This window comes from Geospiza fortis, unplaced genomic scaffold (assembly GCF_000277835.1).
Source record: "Geospiza fortis unplaced genomic scaffold, GeoFor_1.0 scaffold54, whole genome shotgun sequence".
Taxonomy (NCBI): Eukaryota; Metazoa; Chordata; class Aves; order Passeriformes; family Thraupidae; genus Geospiza; species Geospiza fortis.
In genome coordinates this window covers 6646526-6673832 of record NW_005054301.1, presented here as the reverse complement: position 1 = coordinate 6673832, position 27307 = coordinate 6646526, and the positions used below count along the sequence as shown (strand labels likewise).

The 27307-nt window shown below is 40.2% G+C and overlaps 3 protein-coding genes across 5 annotated transcripts in view; 2 read left to right on the top strand and 1 right to left on the bottom strand.

The window, feature by feature from the left end:
• ZNF410 (zinc finger protein 410) overlaps positions 1-17516 on the top strand; it is a 17796-nt gene extending 280 nt beyond the window's left edge. The window contains exons 2-10 of the mRNA XM_005417478.3: positions 810-1020; positions 9719-9854; positions 10142-10375; positions 10665-10856; positions 11714-11873; positions 12191-12372; positions 15058-15147; positions 16241-16366; positions 16884-17516. Coding sequence (XP_005417535.1) covers positions 988-1020; positions 9719-9854; positions 10142-10375; positions 10665-10856; positions 11714-11873; positions 12191-12372; positions 15058-15147; positions 16241-16366; positions 16884-17068 — 1338 coding nt within the window. The 5' untranslated portion in view covers positions 810-987 and the 3' untranslated portion in view covers positions 17069-17516. The remainder of the gene's footprint in view (positions 1-809; positions 1021-9718; positions 9855-10141; positions 10376-10664; positions 10857-11713; positions 11874-12190; positions 12373-15057; positions 15148-16240; positions 16367-16883) is intronic.
• Positions 17517-19637: 2121 nt separating this feature from the next.
• On the bottom strand, positions 19638-27301 carry FAM161B (FAM161 centrosomal protein B). Of its 3 annotated transcripts, XM_031065125.1 has the most exons (8): positions 27018-27301; positions 25277-25839; positions 23219-23556; positions 22697-22824; positions 22238-22405; positions 21657-21747; positions 20154-20284; positions 19638-19934 (listed from the first exon to the last, which is right to left on the bottom strand). In XM_031065125.1, exons 1-8 carry the CDS (start codon positions 27164-27166, stop codon positions 19844-19846), a joined length of 1659 nt encoding a protein of 552 aa, XP_030920985.1. In that variant the 5' UTR covers positions 27167-27301; the 3' UTR covers positions 19638-19843. The 3 variants fall into 3 exon arrangements, 2 of the variants coding, with proteins under 2 accessions (XP_030920985.1, XP_030920992.1); XR_004082707.1 differs by lacking the exon at positions 21657-21747 and having other exon boundaries at positions 19795-19934; XM_031065132.1 differs by lacking the exon at positions 21657-21747 and having other exon boundaries at positions 19794-20284.
• COQ6 (coenzyme Q6, monooxygenase) overlaps positions 27132-27307 on the top strand; it is a 10660-nt gene continuing 10484 nt past the window's right edge. Inside the window, exon 1 of the mRNA XM_031065153.1 lies at positions 27132-27236. The gene's annotated coding sequence lies outside the window, so the exon portion shown is untranslated. The remainder of the gene's footprint in view (positions 27237-27307) is intronic.

Sequence of the window (27307 nt, the reverse complement as noted above, 5' to 3'; positions counted from 1 at the left end):
CGGGCCCGCTGCCAGGGCAGGGCTGAGTTAGTCTGCGCCCGCTCGCTCGCTCGCTGTGTGCGGTGTCTTGTCCCTCCGCGGCAAGTGAAGCTCCGTGCTGCAGTGCTGCTGTCAGGAGTGTGAGAGGAAGGCTTTTAGGTTCTCTTTTTAGCTGGTCCAGTGTTCTCGTTACTTTTTATCATAGTCGATAGACTGGTAGTTGTGTTGGAAAGAGGAAAAAACTGTTTGTAGTTCACATTTTTCTCCCATCAGCAGTGTCTGAGTGTTTTCCCGGCAGGCAAGAAAAACTTGTTCTTATGTTCCCCTTTTAGCACAAGCATCATATGGGTATTTGTGAAATGAGTTCTGTTTATCTGGGCTCATCAAGAAATTAAATTTCTGATTCTGTGAAATATCTCGACTGACAGGAAGAACTGATGTTTCCTACTGACAGGTTGTTTGTATATGGCTCCCTTTTATCAATAATTTGGATAATTCCACTTTGTTGTGGACTGGGAATTCAGCTTCCTAATATCTTGCATACTTTATGTGATTTGCAGTTGATCCCATAAGTTTCTAGAACAAACAAGGCAATTATCCATTAAAAATTAGTGATTGCAAAGAAAATGTGGTAAATAACATCTTGAAATTAATTTTTAAAGGCTATTTTCTTGATTTAGTGAAATTAGAAATCCAGGAACCTCAGTTAATGAGTTTTACCAATACCTCAAAGTATAATTTACAGTTGCATCAACACATGTTCACTTCTTTTTGCTTTGCTCTTGTTTTTCAGTTCCTCTTTCTTTATGTTTCCTTTTTTGTTGTTTTAGGTTAAATTAATTATTTCCGCAGCAGAGCTTCTTGCAGAAGGACCACCACACTGGTTTGCACTTAGGAAAATATGAAAATAAGCAGGGAGTGTTGTTCTCTCTGAACTAAAAAAAAAACTAAAAAAAAAAAAATCTGTGCCTTGCTGAGAACAGCTGCAGGAGTTGGACATTTGAATCAATGTTATCGGATGAGTTAGAATCCAAACCTGAGGTGAGCAATTATGAACTGAGTTTGGTTCCCAGGAACATTTACGGGCAACACTTAGAGTCAATGAGTTTAATCAGATTGCTGCTTACATACTAATTTTCCAAGTGTTTTCAGTGACATCTTCTAATGCTTCCATGGTTTGATTTGAATGGTAAAAAATTAGAAAATATTGCAAGTTTTTTTCACCTCCTTTCAAGTATCAGCCAATATTGTTGCCTGTTCTCAGGTTACATTTTTTCCACTATTACAGCATTCATTTGTTATGAGAATAAAATAAATTAACAAATTGACTATTTCTTTCCCTCAAACCAAATTGAGTTTACTTGGTTTTGGACAATCTGAATTATTCTATCAGCATCAGCTAGTCCTGTTCTTCAGAGTACTCCTGTTGCCATTCACCAGTTGGCAGAAGTGGTAGGCAGCAGCACACAGGGGATCCCGGTTGCTTAGTGTGAGGCTGCTGGACTGTTCCAGGTTCAGCTGGGCATGAATTGCAGGGACATTAGTGCATGCACAGCTGGCCACAAACAGGTAAAGCATGAACATTATCACATGCACAGGGAAAGCATGAACAGCCATGGTTTGCTGGTGGGATAGCTGTACCCTCATCACTCGACTCTTGTGCATACTCACATTCACATCTCTGCCAGGCCTACAGTCCTTCTGCCCAGAGCCAGGGCTTTTAAGCCAGTTTCTGGCTGGAATATTTTTTGGTTTTTTTCCAGACTGTGGTAGCCTCCCACTTGCATTAGTCAACTGGAAGCTCACTAGCAGTGGACTAGCTTGTGGTAGAATATTTAGGAATGTCTTTGGTAATTAGATAGGAGGGACTGCAGTGATCAGGCACGGCAGTGTACTGACTAGCAGCCAGCAAACAGATGCTTGGAGTCTCTTCTCTCCCCCCTACCCCTGGTTCTTCATTTATCTACCTTGATTCCTCTTTTGATCCTCCCCCTAAACATAGCATAATAAGCTTAACACATCCTGCTGTCTTTGTTGTATTGGATAGTAAGTTTGGTCTCTCATATGAGACCCATTCTGATAAGCCACAATAGCTTTTTTTCTTACCAGTTAAAATTTCTGGTGAGCCTTTACAAGATGTCGCTCTAGCAGTGTCTCACTAATCAGTTGCTGAGGAGTTCTGGGTTTTGTTACTCTTACCTGTAACGTGCTCGATACAAGTGTTTCCAATTTGTTACATTCAACACCACCATCACCACCACCTCCTGCCTCTCCTATTTCTTGCCCTTTTTTCAGGTTGAATAGCCATTAGCTAGCTCTCTGTGCATTAGAGATCCCCACTTAAAGATGCAGGGGTTGTATCACTTGGTATTCTTGCTTTTCCTCGTTCTCAGCTTTACCTCTGCAGATGGCTAAAGTCCTAGAGGAGAGGACATGGTACAGCTATGAAATACCTTTTGAGGAAGTTTGCAAGACTTAATTGAATGGTTTTTGTTGAGTCTTCTCAACAAAAGTCTTGCGTTTTTATCCCTTTGAGCAATACAGCATGTATCTTAAACTGGTACTCTAAAAAGAATGATGATTACATGCTGGTAATTCATTACAGCTCATGTGATATATTAAGGCATTTGTTTCTTAACAGAGCAGCCAAAGCCCTTCCAATCACACTGTTCAGGAAAAGTAGCTGCAAATTCCTAGCAGCTCTGAGTAGTCTCAGCATGATCTGCAAAGAGTTCCTCTCTCTTGTCTTGTCACTGATATCTCATACATTCTGTCAATTTTCTTCTGAGTTCTGAACTGTAAGGTGGGAGGACTTTGTTACTTTTGTCTGTGAATGGATGGTTTCCCTTAGGTTATTTCGGACAGCCGAGGACCAGGACAGCTGGAATGCTCGTTGCTCATTCCTCAAATAGGAGCTGTAACTGGGCCTTGTCTTTTCTTGACTTGAGTAAGGTATTTGTTAATTAGGCTTGTTTACATAATAGTCCTATTTCCTCATGGCAGAGTTGCATTTCCTTCCCAGCAAGCCCATAATAAGAGTTGGCTGTTTATGCTCCAGAAGAAACAGGCCTGGTAAATAAAAAAAGTTACAGTGGTTGTTGCAGAGGGTATCCTTTCTGTAGATGCTGTCTTCTAAACCATATTTCTCAATACTGATCAAGGCTATTTTATAGTAAAACTTTGATTTATTTCCATGTATACACACCCTTTTTTTTTAGTCCTGATTATGAAACTTGGGTGTTAAGTTAGTACTATTTAATATTGCTTTGATGTGAAACTGGTAGATCCCCTTTTTACACTTTTCCCAAATAGCAGTTCAAATGTCTCTGAAAATAAATAATGATTTTATATTCTCTAGTGAGCCATGGCACCACAATTCTTATAGCCACAGATGTTTTTTCATATACCCTACCATGTGAGAAATATATTAAGAGCTAGCTGTATTTCCGTGACATCTAGATGATAACAATAGAAGCACTGTCTCTATTGCATAGACTTCTTTGCTACTGATTTTATTCCTAAAGAAGCCACCAACATACCATTACATATTTAATGCTTGAGTAGAGGTGAATCCTCCTTTCATAGGAAGTTACAAAGTTGCTTGGAGACAATTGTATGAACAGATGGATCTGCTTTTTCTTCTGGACTCCCTGCCCCCAAAGCTATGTAACTATCATCCCTCAGGGAACTGCTAAGATTTGCATTTTGCATGCTTTAAGCCTTCGAGGTGATTTATCACACTTGCACATATTTCCAGTCACCTCCACCATACTGGTCCAGTACAGGGTGCTTTCTGCTCTTGGGGTAACTCCCAGCATGATCAAATTAATTACAACTCTGTTCTGTAAATTGAATTAGTTATTGAAAAGGGCATGAAGAGAGGTATTTTAGCCTCTCCTTTCTCTCCTCCTCACACAAGGAGAGACCCTTGTGGTGTAATTAGTTCCCCAGAGGCTGTATGGGAGGAGGACATCCTGGTTTCTAGGTAACAAGCCTTCTGCCCTGCACACCCTTCGGCTCCAGCCCCTCCTTTCTCCTCCCCCTCCACTAAATTTTCTTTTGACCTCTTTATTTTGTTGTGGTTCACTGGTTAAATTTAGAACAGGAATGGCTTTGATTAAAGACATGGTCCCTGCTGCTCTGGGAATCTAGTCTAGCTCTCCAGCTGTCTAGTGGGAGGATAGATCTGGGTTCTGGAGAACCTTCTTACCCTGTCCCTCCCTTCAATCCCTACTTCATCCAAAGCAGCTGCCTGACACTTCTTGGCTTTTGAATCATCTATTATGGGAGAAACTTAAGATAATCCATCCCAGGTGGCCATATCATAATTTGTTTCTGGTTTGGTTGTTTTGTTGGGTTGGTTGGTTGTGGTTTTAGTTTTGTTTTCTTTTTGTTTTGGTTTTTTTTTTGTTTTTGTTTTGTTTTGTTTGGTTGGTTTGATTTGGGTTTTTTTGGGTTTTGTTTTGTTTTTTTGTTGTTGTTGTTAAGGATTTCTAGTGCAGATTCTCGGTTCTTTACACAGTTTTTTGGTTGTTGTTTGTTGTGGGGGTTTTTTTCCGTCTCAGGTCAGGGACATTATTTAAGTCTCTTGGTAACACAAGCATTCTGCATAGTTTGCAGTGATAGACCTTGGCATAATCCTGTCCAACCATTTCTTATTGACCAGCAGGGATAACAAGTATTTGCTTAGTGACCAGAGCCAAGAAATACTTTACATTTTTAATACATTCACTGTCTGTATTATTTACAGAATTTTCAGTTATGTGGCATTTCAACTGAAGTAGTTAAAGGAGGTTATATTCAAGAAGGTGATATGGCAGAGCAAAAATAAAATTCATTATATCAATATCATTCATTATATCATTACATCATCATATGAACTTTGCCCTCCAAGGATTATAGATTCTCTCTGTGTGATTCACTTCTGTCCCATAAAGTTTCAATCTCTTGAGTCAAGGATGTCCTTTTGCAATATTAAAATTTGTTTCAAATTCCAAGGGATGTCTTAGCTATAAAGCCACCTCACGCCTGTTATTGTTCCTTTGGTAATCTGTTAATATTCTGTACATTCAGTTTCCCTAACTATAACTATTCTGGTGTCTCAAGATGGCCTATCTTTGCTTACAAATTCTAGCACTTTGGTCATAGTGGATCAGTCTCCTCCCTATGGAGGGATTCTACAGTCAGCATCTCAGGAATATTTACAGCCCATTTGGGGACTGTTTGTGATGCCAGATGTTATTTGGTTATGGCATCTGTCAAACTGTATCATCTGGGAGGCTCCTGCCTTCCTGGTCTTTCAGACATGAGACCACCAGACTGTTCCCAGGTGCACACCCAAGTGCACCTGGGCCTGACCTGCAGAAATGTGCCTGAGCACACACAGACAGTACGGACATTATGGCTGTGTGGCAGGATAGGGCTTTTACCAGCACACTCAACACAAATGGCATTCCCGTGGAAAAGAAAGGCCACAAATGGCCTAATCCTGTCCCTACTTATCAGGTAAAAAGGCTTGACATTTTCTAGCATATCACATGTGCCCTCCCTTGGCTGACATGCATACTTGTGGTCCTGCATCTGTCCACTCTGCCAAACCTTGAGTTCTTCCAGTATCCATCTCCAGGCCTTGGGCTTTTTCATTCAACCTCTGGCCAGGATCTTGGGTTTCCAGATGGTGTTTTTCTCTATTTCACAGGCTATGCCAAAGTGAATTTAATCAAATGTGAATGTACTCAGAAACCATTTAAGAGCAGAAAGCATTAGAGAGGATGAGATAGACTCCAGGGGTGATGCAGAGCAGCATCCTGCAGCCTGCTAATGTGGTCAACCAGTATTACCCCCAATCCTGTTTCTGTCCCCAGTAGCTGTTTCTCCCCTATGATCCCTTCATTTCCTTACCTTTGGTCCTTCCCCTAAACATCCATAAGTTTTTCACAATCCCACAGTCTCCGCTCAAGATACCTTGGTATGTTTTACCCAGTCCCAGAATTTCCCCCATATCCCATAGGAAGTTTGCTCTTGCCAATGAGATATGGGTTCTGGTAACCCAAGATAGCATTGTTTCTCTTCCTTACAAAGTTTCTGGTTGAATTTTTTCAAGGTCAAACTCAAGTTATTCCTGTACTGGCCCATCCATCACTTTCCCAGGAGTTTTGGGTATTTTTGCTCTCTGTTATCTGCAGTTTGCTAGAGTTTGTTAGTGTTTGTGTATCTGTGCATTTAATTTATCACCTGTCCTGTTCCTAGATTTCTGTGCTGAATAGCCAATTACCAGATAGCCTTATAATTTCCTATTTACTTTCAGCGAAAAAACCATATTGCAAGAAGCTTAAGACAGCATGACACAATGTTTGTAATGAGTTTTTTCCTGTATTCCAGTTGCTGTGTTTGTCCACAAAGGTATTCAATGATTTTGAATAGGAAGGTTTAGGAAAAATCTGTCAAGATAAAACTAACATGGAAACTTTTTATTTTGTCTGAATTATTTGAGTTGATGATTGGTTTGCTTTAGTTTATGTGAAGGGTTGAGGTTTTTTTATTTCACATTTTAATAATGGCCATGATTCATGTCAGTTTGTTTCCTTCTGCTTTTTTGCCCTCATAATTCTCTGTACTAGTTTGTCATTACTTTACAAACCAAATTAAAAGGAATTTCTTTCTTCTGAGCATCTGCTTGTGGTTGCTGCATTTTGCTTTTCTCTAGTGGCTTAATTTGCTATGTTGAAGTGGAGAGTTTGAAGCAAAGCTTTCTTCTTGTAGGAGGCAAGTTTCATTTAGGTCTTTTTGTATAAACATAGGCAAGTCCATAAAACAGGTGTTTCATGGTGGAGTGAGAAGCAGTAGGGCTCATCAGCATAAAAGACAATCCAATAATTTAGATCTATCTTAGTGTTCACAGTTTTTAGTCTCTAGTTCTTTTTTCTGCTTGCCTTGTGCATTATTCCTAACTCTCTTTTTACTTCTTTCTCCTATTTTTTAATCCTTAATTAGAATGCATGGCCCTGGGGTGGGGGGGTGACTGTCTCTTATTGCCTACTTATTTTTTTGACAACATAAAAATAGATTCATCTTCTTGCTAGGTCCTCTGGATAATATATCTAAGATGAAACAATTCTAAGCTTTCAAACTGCCATCTGGCTTGTGGCCTAGTTCAAATGGCACATTGCCATCTGAATGACTGCAGGACTTAATTTGTACCTTCATAATTGTCAGTGATGACAGCCTGCTCCTAAGGGAGGGTGAGCAGGGAGTCAAGGGTGATCCCAGCCCAGGCAGTGCCCTCACAGACCAGGGCACAATACTGCAGCACCTGAGCATGGAAGGCAGAGACAGGTGCTGGAATCCACAGCCCTCAGCCCTAGATAAGGCAAATTGGTGAACCAGTCCAGGGTCTACTCAGAGTCCAGCAGGAGCAGTAGAAGATGGGTCTGGAGACACAGATGCAGTAAAAATCTGAGGTTCATGCAGTAGACAGGGCTTGAGACAGGTAAACCTACAGCACAATTCAGGAAGGGAATGACTGGCCCAGGCTGAGCTTAAAAGGAGCCCCTAGGCAGACAGTGTGGGTGCAGGTCCCAGGGAGACCAGTCAGGGCTCTTAAAGCTTCAGAGTTCCTACAGCAGCAGCAGCAGCTCTTTGATTAAAAGTGTTTGAGAAAGCATCAGTATTTCTAGTGTTTTTGTGAGAGGAAATGAACATAGAGAAATCAGAACACAAAATACAATTTTGTTTGTTTTCTTTACAGTTTCTTTGATTTAACAGACTTTCTCTTGATGTAAGAGAGACTCAAAAGACTGCTGTCTGCCACAGGAATAATTTGGAATTAGATAGTTCTGAAAAGGAAGTATTAAGACAATCACAACATAGAAAATAAGAATCAAATTATCTGTGACTGTTGGGTTTTAATCACAAATATACAATGGGCACATCAGGATTTTTTAGTCTTTTTCTTTTGACACTGATGAACTATCTCACTGCACACACACCACCATCTGGGCTCTCTGTGACTGCATGTTAAAATGTGTCACAATGAGGGTAGTAGCTTTTGAATAACTATCTTGTACAATTTCCTTCTGAATGCCAAAGATAAAGTTTGCTACATACAGTTGTTTGCTAGACAGCAGCAGAATCAGCAGAATGCAGGATTTTTGTTAAGGAGTTTCCTAGAGATAAGGAACTTGAGGTTTAACTTTTTAGTGTATTGTTACTGTCCATATTTCTTCATTAAGTGTTTAAAAACCCCTGAGAATGTGAGTATATAAGTTAATTTGTTTGACAGAACTTAAAGGCAAACAAATAGATCCCAAGTGTGGGGTTTGAGCAGTATTTTCTCTGAAATGTGGAGTATGTGTCTGGGTGTGTTACAACTGGCCCCCTTCTGTCCTTCTGAAGTGTAAGGAAGGGGGCCAGTTGTAACACACCCAGGGGAGTGATACAGGGGAGGGATTTGAGTGCATATTTAAAAAAGCTCGTGTAGTTCACGGAATTTGTTCTGTCCATTGCAAAAGTTGGACTGTGTTGTCTCCTAACTCCCAGCAGCACTTCCTTTGTTAAATCAAAATGAACACAGGCTGAGTGCTTGTAGCTTTATCCTTATAAGCATGGGCAGCAGAAAGTACCTGGTTGTGTTCAAGGGTTGCTGTCTAAGGAAAACCTTCCTGGATTTCTTTGGGATCTATCCCCACACTTCTCATTTCACTTGCTAACTAGGCTGGCTTGGGGTTCATTAGCATATGACACGCACTAGAAATTAGTGTGTGCCACTGGAGAGCCACTGGAGAGAGCAGGACCACACAGGATGCAGGTAAGAATGGAGTTTAATAAGAAGACAGGATGGAGTGTAAGATTTAGGCTGTGCCAGACAACTGAATTGACCAACTTCCTGCTTATGTGCAATGGGCCCCTTTTATCCTTCCCTCTCCATTTTCTTATGTTTGTTCTGCCCTGATCCATCTTGATCTTCTCCTTTTCCTGCCTTTGTCCTTTCCCCTAAACAATGCCTAATGAGTCCTGTACAAATCCCCCCAAATCTTTTGACCAGTCCCAAATTCCTCCCCAGGGAATGCATCTCAGTTTAAGACCTGTACCTCTTTATACAATAGTCCCCCTTGTTTCATGTAGTATTTTGGAGAGGGTTTCTTCTGTTAATCCCCTTAGTGGGTGGGTTGGTTGTCCATCTTTGATGGTTTTAGGAGTAGTTGATTTGGATGGGTAAGGCTGTCTGTGTTCTTCCTTTTGTCATCCCAACCATGTTTCTCTGATTGTTATCTGCCTTTGAATAGCCATATGATAGACATCTTTGTAACTAGTCTTCTGATTGCTTTTTTTTAATTTAGAAAAGGCCAACTTTCAATTAAGTATTTAAAGACAATGATTTTAAAAAATACCTTTGCCAAAGGCTGTGGAAAACATTACCTTGAAATGTTAGACCATAATAAAGTATCAAGTGGTGAAATGTTAATTAAAAAGAAATATAGCCTAACTAGACTTACTTTGCAATGATCCGGAGCTGTTTATTATATGTCGAATGAGAAGTTTGTAGGTATTTCAGAGATGACAAACAATTCTTTCCTTGTATTAATATAAATTGAAAACTTTCCATTTATATCTGTATGTATTCATGGTATTATATTCAATGTCTCCTACAAGACAGTAGGGACTACTGGATTGACTGTATTTAGTACTTTTTAAAATGATTTGTGCTGCTCTTGACCTAATCTTCAGTATGTTTTTTCAGCTGCTGGTTCAGTTTGTTCAAAATACTTCTATTCCACTGGGACAAGGACTGGTGGAATCAGAACCAAAAGACATCACCTGTCTCTCTCTGCTTCCTGTTACTGAGACCTCAGAATGCAACAGACTCATGTTGCCAGGTAAGATCTATGTGGCAGATCTTTGTGACCCTGCCCTTCACACAGCTGTCTTTACTTCACCACTGGCCACTGTCTCCTGCTGATCAGACATTCCAGGAGTGGAGGAGCAACTTCAGCAGAATGACTGAATCTTCTCATTTAATAGTGAAGTCTAACTAGTTAGAAACTTCCTCCTCCCTTCTCTCTCAAGTTCTGGGGTTTTTTTCTTAGAAAAATAATTTCATAGGTGTCCTTTAGTCACAGTGTATTTATACTTTTATTTACTCTAGTTTCACTTTCCTCATTAGATGATGAAAGAGATCTCGCTTCTCCAAGTCACACTAATTCTTCCAAAGATGTTTCTTCATCTGCTGTCTTGAGAAGTCTCCAGGTAAATGTAGACCCTGATGGAGAGGAGACAAGGGCACAGAACGTACAGAAACCATCTGAACTTCTGTCAACTCCAGAAACTTCTAGTTTATTGCAAGACTTCCAGCCCAGCGACAGCACTTCATTCATTCTTCTCAACCTAACAAGAGCAGGTAATTTTCCTTCTGTTTGTCATCTGGCTGGATATGTCTCAGCAGAATGCAGGAGATACAAGTACAACTCTGTCCCTGCTGCTTATGAAGAGGAAAGATAATGAAATTTGCTGGGCATTATTGGATATTTTAGCAGCATTTAGTCATCAACATCTTTCTACAATGTAGAGGTCAGTGGAGACTTTTTCAGGGCAGCTATTTCATCCATGCTATGAACACTAATCTCTGAGAAACAAAAGACATTTCCCTCTGTGGCATTATTGTTTTACAAATTTGTCTTCTTTTCTAGGGCTGGGGTCTCCCGCAGAGCACTTGGTGTTTGTTCAGGATGAAGCAGAAGATTCTGGCAATGACTTTCTCTCCCATGACAGCACAGACAGCAGTACCCCATGGTTCCTACGAGTGCAGGAATTGGCCCATGACAGTTTAATTGCTGCCACTCGGGCACAGCTCGCAAAGAATGCCAAAGCAAGCAATAATGGTAGGAGATCCACAGATTGTGTCTCAAATTTGAATGTTCCATACAAGACCCCTAGTTTCACATTGTTTCTTCCTCTCTTTAATTCTCTCTTTCTTTGAACCAGTTATGACATCTTCAAATCATCAGTGACAGGATTATACAGAACAATTATGCTTTTTTCTTTATTATAAATAGGCTTCTCATTTTTTCTTGGGGAATGAACTCTGGTGGAACCATCTGTTCATTGTAGCCTACTAGTTCTCCAGTACATGTAAAGAATATCTTCTTGCTGACTGCAGCTGCTTGTTTTTCAACTTTCATTTTCACTTTTAAGAGCCTATTTTTAATATGTACTGTGAATTATACTTTCTTTTTAGCTCCACTGAGTTTGGAGATCAGTTTTCTGGAGAATTCATAGTTGGATTTAGTTACATGCTTCAGACTTAATTATTTTAATAAATAATTGCATGCAAATGCAATATCTCTTATTTTAGCTGAGGTGTTTTTAAAAGCAACTTAGCTAATAGGTGAAATTGACTGCTAGTTAAAATTGGTTGTTTGATATTGATATAGAGACCATTTTTACAATTTCTGGTGCACTGGCTTTCTATTCTTTTTGTGATAAGCCTTATCTGGTAGCAGCTGATCTGATCCAGATGGCTTGTTGGAAATAGTTTATGGGCCTGGTAGGGTTTGCAAATCTGTGTCTGATCCCTGCTATAGGCTAGGCAGCAGCATGTAGGACATCCTAAACAGTTAGTAGCCAGACACAGACCTGATTTACAATCCTGTATCATATATGATGCTGTTTTTTCTATTACATTTGACACATTATAATCTGTATATTTTTTAGATTTCACTGGGCTTTTTTTTTCCAGGGGAAAATGTTCATCTTTGCACAGGAGATGGGCAACCAAAAGATTCAAGCCCCATTCCTCATTTATCTCGTGTGGAAAGAAAGCTGAAGTGCACAGTTGAGGGCTGTGATCGGACATTTGTATGGCCAGCTCACTTCAAGTATCATCTGAAAACACACCGGTGAGCAGAATGAAGCTATTTGTTGTTATGACCTTGAAAAATGCACTTTGTGTTTGAGATAATGTTAGGTTTTGACATTAAGAAGCTGTGAAAGCCTGGCATTATTCATAGAAATATTAGGTCTGTTGAGTGCTTTAAGTCAATTATGCTGAAAAACTTGGATTAGATTTAGATAATTTTGCAGGTCCTTGTTATGTTTGGTTTAGAATTTTTGTATTTTAACAGGTACTCATATTTAATAAAAGAAAGAAGTCAAATGTTCATGAAAAAATGCATTGCAGTAACTGGTAGTGAAACAGCTTTTTGTTGCTTTGCAGTAACGACCGCTCCTTCACCTGCCCAGCAGAAGGCTGTGGAAAAAGTTTCTACGTCTTGCAGAGGCTGAAGGTGCACATGAGAACTCACAATGGTGAAAAACCCTTTGTGTGCACAGAACTGGGCTGTGGTAAACAGTTCACAACAGCTGGAAATCTGAAGAACCACCTACGAATTCACACTGGTGTGTTTTAGACCTCACCTATTTGTGGTCTGCTGTGGTGGGGTCTTTCCTGAGGAATAAACCACTTCCTCCTCTGTCCTCAAACTATTGAAAGTATTATGTTGTTTACCTCTGCCCTCCATTAATGTCCCTTTTCTGTCAATTCACCTCGATCTGTAGGTCAGCTAAATCAAGTGCTAATCTCTTTTACTATCCTATATAGTTTCACACAGGCTTTAACTTTCAAATGGCGTGTGGTGATGCTATATTCTGCTCAGACACGTGCTCTGAAGATTCCCTTCCAGTAGTGTGATGAAGGGAGGGATATGTGAAACTAGACTGTTACCAAGGGAATAGTTAGTGAACATGACTTCTGAAATTGTGTTTTGTAAAGAGGTTATTTAAAATTCCTGAAAGGCTTAATAGCTTAGATAGTAGGAGCTGTACTGACATCTGCCTGACTGACTAGCTTGTGTTACCTATGCTGCTTGTAGAATGACTACATTTGGGACATACAGGGAAATGAGGAGTGCAGTGGAATGAATAGCAAAAATATAGTAGCAAAGAAAAGTAGAAAAGAGCATTAATTAGAAGGCAGCATTGTGGTGTGCAAACTGCTGTTTGCACCAATGCTAATTTGGGATGTTACTGTATGCTGGAGCCTGTACACTCTCAATTCATGCTCAGCTTTTATAGTAAATAAAATAAGAACCTTTATTTCATAGTGCTGTATTTTATACATGGTTTGTTTATGATGGCTGCTCTGGAGAATATGATCCTGCCTTGTCAGTATTTTTAGAAGTTGGTATAGCAGCCAAAGTGCTTTAGGTATTTTTGTACTAGAAAGTTGTTTGAGAGAGGCACAAAAGTTACTGTTGAAATGACCAGCAATATAATAATGACCAGCAATTTAATTAATGACCTGCAAAGTTCATAGTGAATAATCTGGTGATTTTGTTTGTTTAGTTTTTAAGCCTCAGGGTTATCGCAACACTCAAACAAATGGCCCAGTTTAGGCTTCTTGGAATATTGTTAGAGATTCCTTGATGGCCTTGCAAGCATTGTATTACAGTTGGTTAACATTTCAAAATAACCTTGACAAGTGTGCGAGAACAAGGTCTCCTTGGTAAAATGAAATTACAGATTATGTGGGTCGCCAGCAGCTGTTTGTGCCTTCTGCCTTCCTTAAACACGACCGTATGGTATGTGGTGTGTCGATGCACATGGGAAAAAACTGCTATTTTAAAGTATGTGCAGTCTAGCTGGAACACATGGTTTGGGGGCAGATGTTGGGATGTAGTTAAAAATTGTGTATCCCAATAATAAAATTTTGAATGTGTAGTAACAGCAGCCATAGTTTTTGCAGTTTTCTTTTGCACTTACAGCTCCCAGCCAAGGTGCAGATTAAGTTAATAGGCCCAGCTGATACATGCACAATCCTCCGTGGTAAGAGAGCATTCTGCAACCAGCAGAGTAGTAGCTTCTGGGGGAGTAAATAGTAGCTTCTTAAACTGCAAATGGATAATGTGGAATTAAGAGTTTGATCAGACCAAAGGTGTTATCAAATTGCAGGTGTAAATAGCTCCAGGGTGTCTTATAGATGGATCTGTGTGCTGTTATTTGGGTCAATGGTAGTTTTTCCAAACTTTTAAAGATTTATATCAAGCCTGAAAGTACAATCAGTGTTTGAGACTCTGCTACATATTTCAGCTTTGTAACACCAATTGGAACATGCTGTGTTGATCCTTTTTGCTTACAGCTGTCAAATGCTATTGTAGATAAGAGGCTAATAAATGAGGTGTTGGGAGAAGAGTTCTAAAGGCAAAGTCACAGCAGAAATACCTTTAAAAACAAGTTTTCTCTGAAAGAACTACATATATGTTGTACAATAAATTGTTAAAATAGCTTGCTTAATCTCCTGTGGTCTTGCTATTACTCTTGTACAAGGGTCCAGTTAAAAGACTTGAAATCATAGTGTTAAACATGGTATATTGAGTTATTTAGTGGGATGTTGCAGGCAAAAGTTATGTCTAGCTTTATTAAGAGAGTGTTCAAAACAGATTAATTTTATTGCACTGCATTAATGTAGTAACCTTCCAATTTTTCATAAATAAATCCAAAATAGCTGGGATATAAACTTCAGCCCATGAGAACATGAGAACAATTTGTGCCTTGAATTACAGTTCTTCCTCACATAGATATAAATGACTGACACATCTCTCACAGGATTTTGGCAACTTCAGCCTGATCTGAAATAAGGTATAGCATCTGATATGAAGGGAAATACATTTAATGGGATTTTTGGCACTGAGAGGCAGAAAGGGAGCAGGACCCTGTGAGTGTGTGGAACAGAGAGCTGGTTGTTGAGAACTGCAAATAGAAGATAAATCATAGATCAAGTAGTTTTATATTATTCTATTATTATTTGTATAGTTGGAAGATTATCTAGAAACAGTGGTCCCTGGCTTCAGTTTTGATGAATGATGGTCTAAGAATATTTTATAATAATGCCTCTGTTTCCTCTGGTGAAGAGAATGCTGTAAAAGCCTTAGGAAACTAAGGAAGGATGTGCAATTTCCATGGAACTCTGATATACATAAGGCCAAATGGGAGAATAGAGTAGAGATGTCCAGGCTGTTCTCAGGGACTTGGGCAATCAGATTAAGTTATGATCCCAAAATCTAAGAACTTACTTTTCCCTTGTAGGGGAAAAACCCTTTCTGTGTCAGGCACAGGGATGTGGTCGCTCCTTTGCTGAATACTCCAGTCTTCGGAAACATTTGGTTGTCCACTCAGGTAAGAGTCTTCATCTGACATTCTGTGATCTGTCTGAAAAAAGACTTTTATTGTAGGACTTTGATTTGATTTCCTTAAGAAAAAGGAAATCTGGTTTCTACAGAACTTCTGGTCATAGTGTTTTTTGACTTCCCTTTCCTAGTGCCTGTAGGCTGTACACTTTAATTTTTTAGGTTGTATCTATTTTTAAACTGAAATTACATTCTAAAATTTTTTTCTAAAATATCATGAAGTTTAATATCTTTTTCATAGCTGCCATTTGATTATTTAAAAGAGAGACTCTAGCATCTCTATATATTAACCACAGCCATTTGAATCTGAAATCTCTTTCAAGTGGGTTTCTACCATAGGTAGAGTTTTCTGGTATTTTTTCCTACTACATACTTGTAATTGGACAAAGGTTTAGGTGGAAATGTATTTCACAAGTGTTTCAAAGCTTCTGCCTTCTGTTTTGATTGATCTGTCGTAAATATCATCAGCACACAATGAAAATGGTATGTTTGGGGAATAGGAGATTTTATTGAGGTAATAACATTTGGGATTGAGTTCTCCACGCTCTTTCTGTCCTGTCTCTTTGGCTTCCATGCCATTAAGCCAAGAATTATGGACAGCATGCTTGTATTGTGAAAATGATGAGCTGCTCTGTACAATGAAAATCCTTTCACAGTGACAGGTCATCATCAAGTCTGTGCTCAGTAATGTAAAGCAGATGCTGCAATTCATTGTGTGATGGCAGGAGACAGCTTGCTTGCCTCTGGTCATTTTATTCTATATGTGGGACATCAAGTATTTCCATACCAATGAGTAAATGATTTCAAATAACTTGTTACCTCTCATCAATCTGACTTGAAGACTTTGTTACTCTTCAGACTTGAGTTATCCAAGAACTGCCATTACTGATATCTAAACCTCTTCCGTTCTAGAAGCTTATGGCCCTCCAGGAGATGGGAATACGTCTCATTTGGTTTTTACTGATAAATTACCACCAGTGGTATTAACAGCCATTTCAAAACTGTTATTAGTGTTTTAGTTGATGAAGTCTCTTCTCCCAATTTGGTAATTCTTGGGATATTTTTCCCCCTTTGACTCCAAGGAGTGAAGCCCCATCAGTGCCAAATTTGTGGGAAGACATTTTCCCAGAGTGGTAGCAGAAATGTGCATATGAGGAAACACCACTCTCGAATTGGAACAGCTGGCAGCAGGGAGCGAGAACAGCCAGGTAAAGAAGGGAGCACACTCACTTTGGGGAAAAAGTGCAGGAAAACAATTAGTGGATGGTCAAAGAAAAGATGTTTGTCCTGATAATATGAGACCACAAGCCAGTAAGAAACAAAAGTCTGTTCCTCTTGGAGATAAGGACTGTACCCTTCCCCTTGGTGGTCAAGGAGCAGATATGTTTATTGTTTTCAAAATCCATGTGAATCTAGTTGGGTTTTTTTAACATGGATTTTTTCCCTTGGTTATGTTTTCTTGTTGCAAGCAGCGTGGGTTTTTACACAATGTGAATTATTATAAAGAGAAAGCCAATCCTGCATAAGATCCCACCATAGTAAGGTTCAAAACAATAAACATGGTATTTTCCATCCATTGGAGCACTGGCTGCCCAAAGAGTAGGAATGGATAAAGTAGGTGTCTAGGGAAGAATTCAGTATGACTTGAAGGGGGGCAGGGATTGTATCTTATATTGCAGTAATTGCATCATGGGAATTCTCTTTTACCCTTTTTTTTCACAATAGAGTCACTGATGGGCAGCAGTTTGCTGGAAGAATCGACAGTGCATAGTAAGAATCTCATCTCCATGAACTCTCAGCCCAGCCTTGGTGTTGAGTCTCTGCACCTGCCAGACACTGAGTCAATTATTGGAGTAGAAGAGGGTGAGACCAGCTGCTCTTTTTTCCGCCCTCTTATATGTGGTGACTGAGATGGGATCGATCATTCCACCTTGAGGCTCACCACATTGCAGTGGGATGAATGAACATTGCTTTAACTGTGCACAGAGGGGTGGGTAGATAGTGGATGAATCCTAAAACTGGAGTTGGAGAAGATCTACTGGACCAAGTTTCTCTCTTGCAGAGTTTGAAAGGTGAAGTCTACTTAGGTGTCACTTAGCCCATGTTGTGGAACGCCATTTCAAAACTGCTTATGCAGTCCATCTCCTAAAGCCTAAAGTGTTTGTTTTGCTGGAGCACCTAGGAGCCCCAGCTAAGGACCAGGACCTCATTGTGCTAGGCACTGTTCAAATATTCAGTATCTTGAGCAACAGGCCTTCCTTCCACCCTTTACCTTCAGAGACTATATTCTAATACATCTCACTGTCAGAAGCTGACTTACTATATGAAATAAATGTACTACTTGTTATCATTTGGTTATATTTGCTGTGTTCTGTTCCTGCTTTTCCCAGTCATTTTTCTCCAAAATGTTTTTGGTATATCAAGCTCTTTAAATGAGTCTTCCACATGGTGTTCTGAATACTTTGTTAACTTAAAGAGCCTTCACAACTGGTGTTACTGAGAATGCAGAGTTTTGCTAAGGTACTGTGTATCTGTAATAGCTTCTATGCAAAGGGAATGCCTAGAGTTTATATTTCTCCCTAGCTGAATGGAAAGGTAGTGCTGCTGCTGGTACAGATATTGTAACCTGGAGGTTCCTGCAGAAGCTCCACCAGGTACCTGGGAATCAAAGTGATGCAGCTTGGCTGCCATCTCAGCAATTGATGGGAGATACTCCAGTGAGATGTCTTCTTTTCTACAGTATTTCTGTAGGTTAGCTGAACAGGCTGTAAATCTTGTAACTGAATATAACCAAATATTTTCATAAAATGCAAAAATCCAGAACCATAGTTGAAACTCTTTATTTCCATACAATTTTTGAGAAATATTAGGAGAGTACAGCTCTCTTTTAGGATTACAGAAACGTAATCCTCCTTTCAGAACAAAACTTTGTTTAGCAAGAGAGATGTGAGTTTCAGTTACTTAGTTTGATGTTTTACTTTATTGCATTTCTGCAATTTCAGTTTAGGGACCAATATGAAGGCTTTAATTTATTTGTTATTATATTCATGCATGTCACCTTAGTATTTTTTAAAAGGATATGGCATAATAATTTAAACTTTTGTTCCTCCTTTCTTAGGGTTTCCCTTTTGACTTCACATACTTGGAAACTTCTTTTTTCAGCACCATTAACTATTATTATGGAAATCAGCAACCAATTTTAGTAAATACCCTTTAAAATGTATGTATTAAAATTTCAGTCCCACTGCTCCAAATATATCCATACAAAGAGGCTTTAAACCACAGACTTAGAGCATGGAAGTAATCTTCTTTCCTTCCTCTTTCAATGTGGCAAGGCACGGTGACAATGGTTACATCACTGCTCTTTTCCAGGGGGTACCCAGAGAAAGAACAGCCTCTGGATGTCCTACACAATTAAACCTGTGTAGGAACTGGTACACTGGAACAGCCTTTCTGGAACCCTCCAAGGAGCTGAAGCCTGTTCTCAGTGTGGAGACTGAGTCACTAATGAGGATGTTGCAGTTTGGTGCATTCAGTCTGTAGTGTAGCAGTGTGAAACCCCTGGGCCACAAATCCTTGGATTTAGTACTTTGTTATGATTTTTAATCATGCATTATTTCAGTTTTATATCTTTGTCTAATGTGGTAGGTCTGACAGGTACTGTATTTCTGACTTGATGATAAGGCTGTGTTGTTACAGTGTAAGGAAAAAAGGATTGAGGTGACAAAAAGAGACACATCTTGTATTTAAGTAAGTGAGGAAAAGATGACTGATAAGGAAAATTGAGCAATACGGAAACATCCTATTTATTTGAAAATATTTTAATGTCAAAGTGCAAAATTCTCAGAAAACATTCCAGGTGGCAAGGATTTTTATTTTTGAAATGATTATTAGTGTCAGGCAAAGAAGGATCACTAAAGTGTGAAATACCCCTTTCAAGGTGCACTAGGCATTTGAGTGCAATGTCCTGGCAGGCAACACCTAATCTTTTTTCCTCCAAAATCTATCTTTGATATCACAGTAACCATACAATTAGGACAACAATAATTCAAAGTGATGCATTAAAAGTGTTTAATTACAACGCTCTTCATAACTTTGGTTGTTTTTTTGGGCCAAATTAATGACCTAAATTGGTAAGATGTTGAAACACTTTCAATTCATGAAACATGGGAGATGTTTTAATATAGGAAGACTATTGCTTCTTACTAATGGGGGGAAGAAGGCGAGCTGGTAGTGGGTGAATGAAGAATTAACAGCAGAGAAGACTTCCCTTTGAGTCTTCTCCCAAGATGGGTCAAATCGCGATATTTGCTTTTGTAGAAATACCTTGTTTGAAATCATTCTACCACACATGTCTAAAAAGAGGTTTAGCACAGTAGAAGGCATTCTCCCTTTCCTGTGTGCTTCTGTGGCATGAATGCAAGGAGCTGACAGTAGAGGATGCACGTCTTCAATCTTTTATATCTACTTTTATCCAAAGAAGACTAAGGGAGGCTGCAGGGTTTGCTGGGCTGAACAAGACAGGCTCTAAACAACAGCTGGTTTTTTCCCTTTACTAAATTCTCCCATCTCACCCCACAGCAATTTTTAGGTGCCAGCTTAAACTATTAAGTTCCTGAGGATTAACCTGGAGAATCTTGAACCAAAGAAGTCAAGAATTGATTGATGGATTCTTCTGCAAGCTTTTATGTTGCCACTCCCTTTGTGCTCAGTTCCTCCTGAGGTACTCCTTGCTGTTCAGTACAGTCATCCTTTTCACCCCGAGGCTTGGGCACCCTGCAGAAACAGCGATGGGCTAATACCAGAAATGGTTGGCCCCGTGCATATGAAATAGGGTGCAGTCACAGGAATTCAGAGAGAGAAGCCACAATGCTTAATAAGAACAGTGAAGTTTAGTTTTTCCTACGCTAGATTATAGAAACTGGAATGCATTCATTAACAAGGAAAATATTTTTAATCACAGACAAAAGAGCTGTACTGCATTGTTTTTATTACCTGTGAACATCAGATTCTTCTTCCAGCAAGTCAGTGGCATCTTTTCCTTTTTTCCTTACAAATTCTTCGCTTAGGCCAACCTGCTGCAGGGTGCGTCTGTAGCGACGCTCTGCTCCTTGACGAGCATCATGCTGTGAAATCAAAACTTAAACAGTAAATGCAGAGAACTGGGGATTCCCCATAACAGTCAACTGGTTTTGAAGCGTAAATCTGATGCCCCTAATGGGGACAAGAGGACAACACAACCTCCTGTCCAAAATTTTTGTAGTCTATACAGTACAGTACTGAAACTGAACACTGGGACAATGTCTTACATGTCCCAAAGCCAGAGCTCATGTTTTCCTGCTTCAGTTCTTTTTTTTTCTTCCTTCTTCTACCACATTCCAGTCTTACCAGACTGGTATACTTGTCAGAGTTAGGACTCAGACACTCAAATCAAAAACATGTGCAAAACCCAAGTTATGTGAAATTCTGTAAGCACATTTGCTTGTAAGTGGTAAGAACTAACAACAGTGAAGTAAATAAATGGAGAGTGCCTGTGAAATAACTTCATATCAGGTCAATTGAAAAAGAAGCATCTTGAGTCCTATATTCTCACTGTTTCCAAATGAACCTTGCAAATCAATGTAGTCTGAGATTAGGGTTTTTCAGAGGGACAGTCCCTAAAGATTAAGGTGTTCCATATGGAAGGATAGAAACCTAGTATGAACATAAGTGAACACTATTGATAACGGTGAATTCTTACCAATCTGGTACATGGAAATATTACCAGTATTTATCACACATGTGTTCTCTGCCTCCATTATCAGAACAGAAAGCCTGATCTAGGAGGGTACTTTCTGTTGAGAAACTTTAAATCAGCATATTGTCAATGTATTGTCACTGTCTCTAACCAGCTGCAGTTCCTGCAAAGAAATGAAAGTGAAAGAGAAAACCCAGGGAAAAAGATACAGTACAGATTGTATCTACACCTCAGGTGCAATAGAGATTTGCAGCTGGTACTGTGTGATGGTTGAGATGTGCTGAGTGCAGCCCCAGATTGCAAAGCCTACAGGTGATAAAAGCAACATAATCATCATTAATGTTCTTCTGTAGCAGTAGAGGTACAAAGAAAAAGTGCTTAACTGGAGAGGGTTTTAAGAAAAATTTTTGCATCTCCAAAATGTAGTCTATGGTATTCAGGTGCAGAATAGGTATTTATTTAATTTCTGGTGTGATAAGGCCTTGATTTTCATCAGACCATATACTGTGATTGCAATATATACTTGGAACTGGCAAGCTCTTAGAAATAAGCCTGAATGGTTTTTTTCAAGGAAAAAAATAGGAAGGAATTTAAAGTATACTTTGGTGGCTTTTCCATGTGTTATTTTGAGTGCACCCCAGAGACTGAGACCGTTTGTACCTTCTCATCCATGAACTAATTTGAGACTAGATTTCTTAATGTCTGTCTTAAATGAAAGACAATTTCTCCTATTGCCCAGAAACACCACTTATCTTGGTGACCTGTTCGAAAAGGAATGGTCTGTTCTTGACTCGCAGCTTCATTTCTTCCAGCTCCTTTCTGTATTCTTTTGTTCTGTCTTGCATATTTTGCCTGAAATACAAAAATTGCCTGTCTACTATAGGTTACCTCTGACTGTAACTGATCAGGAATGATGAATTCTCAGTGAGTGTTCCATTCTTTAAATCACTTTGGTAATTCTCCTGATTCTGAATGCTGGGAAAAAAAACCTATAGCTGACAAGTTATGGACCTATTAGCAAAGCTCTTCTAGACTGTAAGCAAAAAACAAGTGTTCACATTTTTAGAAAAACTCGTCTCTTACGTGTTCTTTACCAAGCTACACATTACAGTTGACTGGCTTGTACAAATTAGTTTCTACAAACGTTAATCTAAAGGAAACGGTTCTGAATGGAAGGAGAAGCGTGAAATTGTAAAGATATCCAAATGAATGTGGAATGAATACAATAACCAAAAAAGGCTAGGCTAAGAATGTTTTTATACCCAATCTGTCCTAAAGAATTATCTGATGATCTTCAGTTAGTAGAGCAAATGGTTATTTTTGTGCAGAGTAGGATACTGACCTGTTCTGTTTTAACTTCTCCTTTTGTGTTTCCTCCAGACTTTTATGAGGATCCAGTGCTTTTGCTCGGCTGTTCACAGACTTTTGCATAGCTTGACATTTCAATTTCTGTTTCTCCAGCCAATAAATTCCTTCTTTGTCCCCTTCCTTTTTGTTATCTTGGGCATATCTATATGGAAAAAAAGTTACTGATGAGCCCAAGTGGACTGCCAGACCCACATGCTAGGTGGGAATTTCACTTTTGTAGTCCTCCAAGGAGAAAAGGCAAAATTGCAGCTGTACAAGTGTGCAGTTTCCAAAGCAACTGGGAGACAGAGCAGGACTTAACAAAGAAAGAAGACAGAGAAACATTTGGGAAATGTATTGTTGATGTAGTTGATGTGATGACAGAAAACACTGGGTTTTTTTCCTCTGTATTGGTCAGTAGTTGTACAGTCTTGTAGACAAACTTTCTACCTACCTAATAGCTGATTCTCTCTTTCTAGTTGCATCTGTAATATGCACAGGAAGGGTGTTGGAAGAGAGAGAGGAAAGTCCAGGCAGAGAGTGACTTTTTTGCACTGAAACCTTGGAAAGCTTCTGAGAATCCTGAAAGAAATGAAACTTTATTCAGTGTATTTGTTCACAGACAGTTGCTAGTACAGAATCTCCTCTGTTATTTGCCTACCAAAGAGAACAGCTGGGCTATTCTCTGGGCTACTCACTCTTCTCTCTTCCATCAGCAGAGATTTACATATGGATGGGCTGAGGGACAAGGTGAAGGAGACACGATTAGAGCTATGAAAGGGTGACTGAGCCTTAGCTGTCATAGCTCATTTTGTGTAGAATTTTGTTCTCTTGTTTGGCCTAGAATTCTGCAGTACTCTCAATACAAGGGCAGATGTCACAGGATGTTAACCATTAATAATTAAATGCTATAAACTTGAGAAGTTGGTATCTTGATAGGAGAAAGCAGTACCACAGAAATATCCAGCTATCTCACCTTTATCTTTTCATTAGCCTGCCTCTGCCTGGCATGGAGATTGGAGGTTCTCAGCTTGAATGGCTTATTACGAGTTGGCTCTTTGATTTCTTGTCTCCTTACTGTTTTCCTCTGAAACGCCCAGTAAAGTTCTTCAAAGTCTGGTATTGTTGGATTAATCTTTGGTTTGAAGCTGAAACTTGTGTCCTGTAAGAAGCCAAGTTTTTCCTGCTTAGTTCTGGCGGCAGTTCGGGACTGAGGCTCTCTCCGACAGTTGCTGGTGTCTATAGGAGCTACAGAGCTCTCCAGCAAATCCTTTGCTCTCATTTGAATGCGAATTTCCCTGTAGAGTTCAGCTTCTAAAGGATCAAAAGGAAAGCAATGAGAAGACCCGTGAGTGACATAAAAGGCCGTGAAACTGCCACTGCCCAAGTCTAAACTTTCCATTATTATGGCAGCTACAGATACAGGAGAGATCAAACATCCTGTGCTCTCCTTTCCCCCTTTTTCAGTCCCTCTCTCCTCTGCCTCCCAGGGAAAAATAATTCAAAGATACCAGTAAAACCATGGTAGGGTCTCCTTCTTAGGGATTCATTTCTAGATATCTCTTTTACTTATTGGAGCAATAACTGAGCAGGACTTCTCCTATTCTTAAAGGTACCAGATAACTTGTGCCCTTTGTCTCCTTTGTCTTGCAGAAATGTTAATCTTCCATACTAGTCCCATACTTTTTATATGGGATTTACAGCCATGTTGACTATGTGGTACAAATGAGTCATTCAAGTATACTTGTAACAGATGATGGCTTTTCTATGTAATCTCCAGCAGTAATTGTCTATATTGGAAAAGCTTTTAAGTAAGGAACATTTGATGGATAGATCACGTTTTGTGACTTTTGTGACAAACTTTCTATAGAATATGTTTTAGATTATAGCATCAAACTGAAGTCCTTCCCTGTGCAGCACTAAATATTTATGAAAATGCAGACAGTTGGCTGAGGGTTGGTTTTTTGCTTTTAGGAAAAAAAATCAATACTGCTGTTTGCAAAATAAGATGGTTTTCAGTCAATTTATAGGTATTTATTGCCTGAAGTATGAAATGTTCATTTCTCCTCCCTTCTCATATGCCACATAGAAATAGAACAATGGTTTGTCCTTTGCTGCCTTTTACCTTTCTAATCTATTTAGGTTAAAACAGAATGTTTTCTGATGAAAACTGAACTGGTGTATCCTCAAGAAGAAATCACAGAAACAGTAAAAAAGGAGAAAAGAATGAGAAAAGCCATGAGAATTATTAAAATAGACTGGCTTAGTTCCCACATTCAAGCATGAAGTCTGAATTGCTTACTTCAAACTTTCAACTCTGGTGGCTTAAGCCATCTGAAAGCAGGCAAGCATCAGTAACAATTCCTTGGCTGCCCTGACTAGAATGGTCCTGGCACCTACTTTCCCTGTTTTAGCAACTGAGCCATTGCAAGAGGGAAGGCCACTGGAAACATCAGAGAATGGCAGGAGAGACTGGACTACTACACCATCACTTAGAACCAAACTAATTGCCTGATTTGGGCTCAGGAAATATTTTTCTTCTCTCCTAGGGGTTCTGTGCAGAATGAATCACTTGAATAGGAGTAAAATTGTCAGATCTAAGATACTGCATGGACCTTGGAGACCTATGGCACTACATCTGTCTTCATGTTTGTGTCACAAACCATCTCAGTCCCTTTAGTGCAACCAAAGGTATGGAATCCAGTGCAGGGAAAGATTCCCAGACTGTCACGATCTGCAGCAAAGTGGATATGGAAATCTGCCTGTAAAGCTCAATGTGCCCAGTTTTCTGGGGAGTGGAACAGAACTGCTGTTGCTGACACTCATACAGGACTACTGAACTCAGGGCACTCTACTGCAAGGGTATCTAAACAAAATGCAATGACCAATGACACACAGGAGACTCAACAACACCAGGGGACACTGGCCTTAGGCTCCAAGTGGTGCCCTACAAGCCATGATCTTACCTCCCAGCATGGAGACAGCAAGGGACAGGCAGGGAGGTGCTTTTACAGAAAGAGCCCTGGCATGTTACCTTTCAGTTTATCTCCAAGAAGTGAGTCATAAGTAGATTTAGGAACTTTTTTACTGGCTTGCTTCTGTTTGGAGCTCTCATTTGGGGTTGCTGCTGCCAGGAATTTTTGTCTGATAGCTTCTTTCTTTTTCTCTTCCTTCTCCAGAAAACTGAAGGGCCGCTGTGTTGAAAGTAGCAGCTCCTTTCTTTTCTGTGTTGCTGCTTGCCTGCGAATCTCATTCTGCTCCATTATTTCCTGATAAAGGGGCAGAAACACATGGGCAGGTACAGGCTGTGCCCGGAATTGTTTCTGACATTCAGCTTCATCCTGGCTTTGCCTTTTGTCTCTGTGTGTGTCTAGTTCAAGGAACATGTATGACTTCATCAACTCTGACTTTTTGCGAGCTTCCCGCAGGGTCATTTTGAAAGGCTGAGGGATGGTGATGGAAGGAATCCAGGGAGATGAAGCGCTTTTTGGCCTCAAGCGGGACTTAGGAAACAAGTGAGGCTTTTGCTGATCCCAGGTACTGTCTGAGGTGAGGTCGGTCAAAGAACTGGACTGCCTTATGTTACCAGATGTGTGACTAAGACAAACACATTATGAAGGGGAAATTAGTGACATTATTAAAAAACAGGGTTAAAAGAAGGGAGACACTACTGATTAAGAGAACGACACCACAGGCTGAGCTGGTTGTTAAAAGACAGGCCTAGGGTTTGTCATTCTCAGGCTCCATATTTCGCTTTGCTACCAAAGTTCGTGAGCAGAGCTTTGCTTGTTTTGTTTTCCATGTATAAAATGGAAGTTAGGCCTACTTAGCTTTGTCATGCAATTTATTATGCTGAGAGCACTCTATTGCCAGAAAGGCCACAAGCAAACCATAAAGTTCCAGCTGTAGGGTTATCTTGCTAATAGGTACTCAATATAACAGACAAATGCAGGACAGGCAATCAGGCACACAGATGCACAAATGCCAACAAACAGTACCAAACACTAGCATTCCTGGGATGCTGATGGGAATGTCATTACAAGAAACTGCTTTAGTGTGATGGTTGAGAGGTTCAGCTAGAAACTTTGTACCTGAGAAGATGACCATATTATTGACAATAAGAAAACCCACCTGAGACTATCCTGGGTCTCATTAAAATGGCAAACTTCTCATAGGATGTCTAAGGGTGATTGTGAAAGTGAGTGAAACTTAGATTTTAAGGATGGAATAAATGCAGGCAAAAGGAAGGATCAAGGTGAATCAGAGTGGACCAAGAACAGCAAAGGGGAAAAAAGGGGGAGGGGGGGAGACAGAAGGTGCAGATGATGTGTGAACAGACTCCTGGTCAATACACTTGCTGGTAATTGCTGCAGTCTCTTCTTCTTCATAAACTATTTCCTTTGTAAGAGTGCACGTGTGACCTGCTAGTGAATGCAAAGCTAGATTAACCACAAGGAAAGTCATCTGAGAGCTCGACCTTGGAAAGCCCACAGCTCTGAAGACTGGATACTGGATAAGAATGTGTGTCATCTGCTGGCACATTTCAAGCATGATTAGCTGATGAGTGAGCCGGGGATTTGTGCTGTTCGTGTTTTAGGTGAAAGCTGCTTACGTGGGCACCTACTGGCCCATTCTCCCTGCTGTGACTCCACCTGTGGCCAGTGTTCCGGCACTGTACACGCGCATTTTGGGGCATCATGCTCCGCCTCCTCCCTGGCCAGAGGGAGAAGGAATCCTGCACCCCATCCTGCCATCCGTACCAGGTATCGTCCTACCTGAGAGCCTCCCTCAGCTTCTCACGCAGAACTTCCGCCTCCCTCCTGAAGCCCTCCAGCTCCTCATCTTCTTCGAACACTCCGAGGTCACCCCATAATTCTGCCTGGCACGGTACGCCCGGTTCTAACGGAGACCGCCGGCCCCCCATCCCGATAGGACGCTCTCAGCTCCTTGCCCGGCGGCGGGAGACGCAGGGGTCGGCGCATTACACCCTGAGGGTATGTCGCGTAACCTGGAAAAAAACGAAACGAATCGGGAAGCGCGGGATCCGGGGTCGCGACCCCGCCTC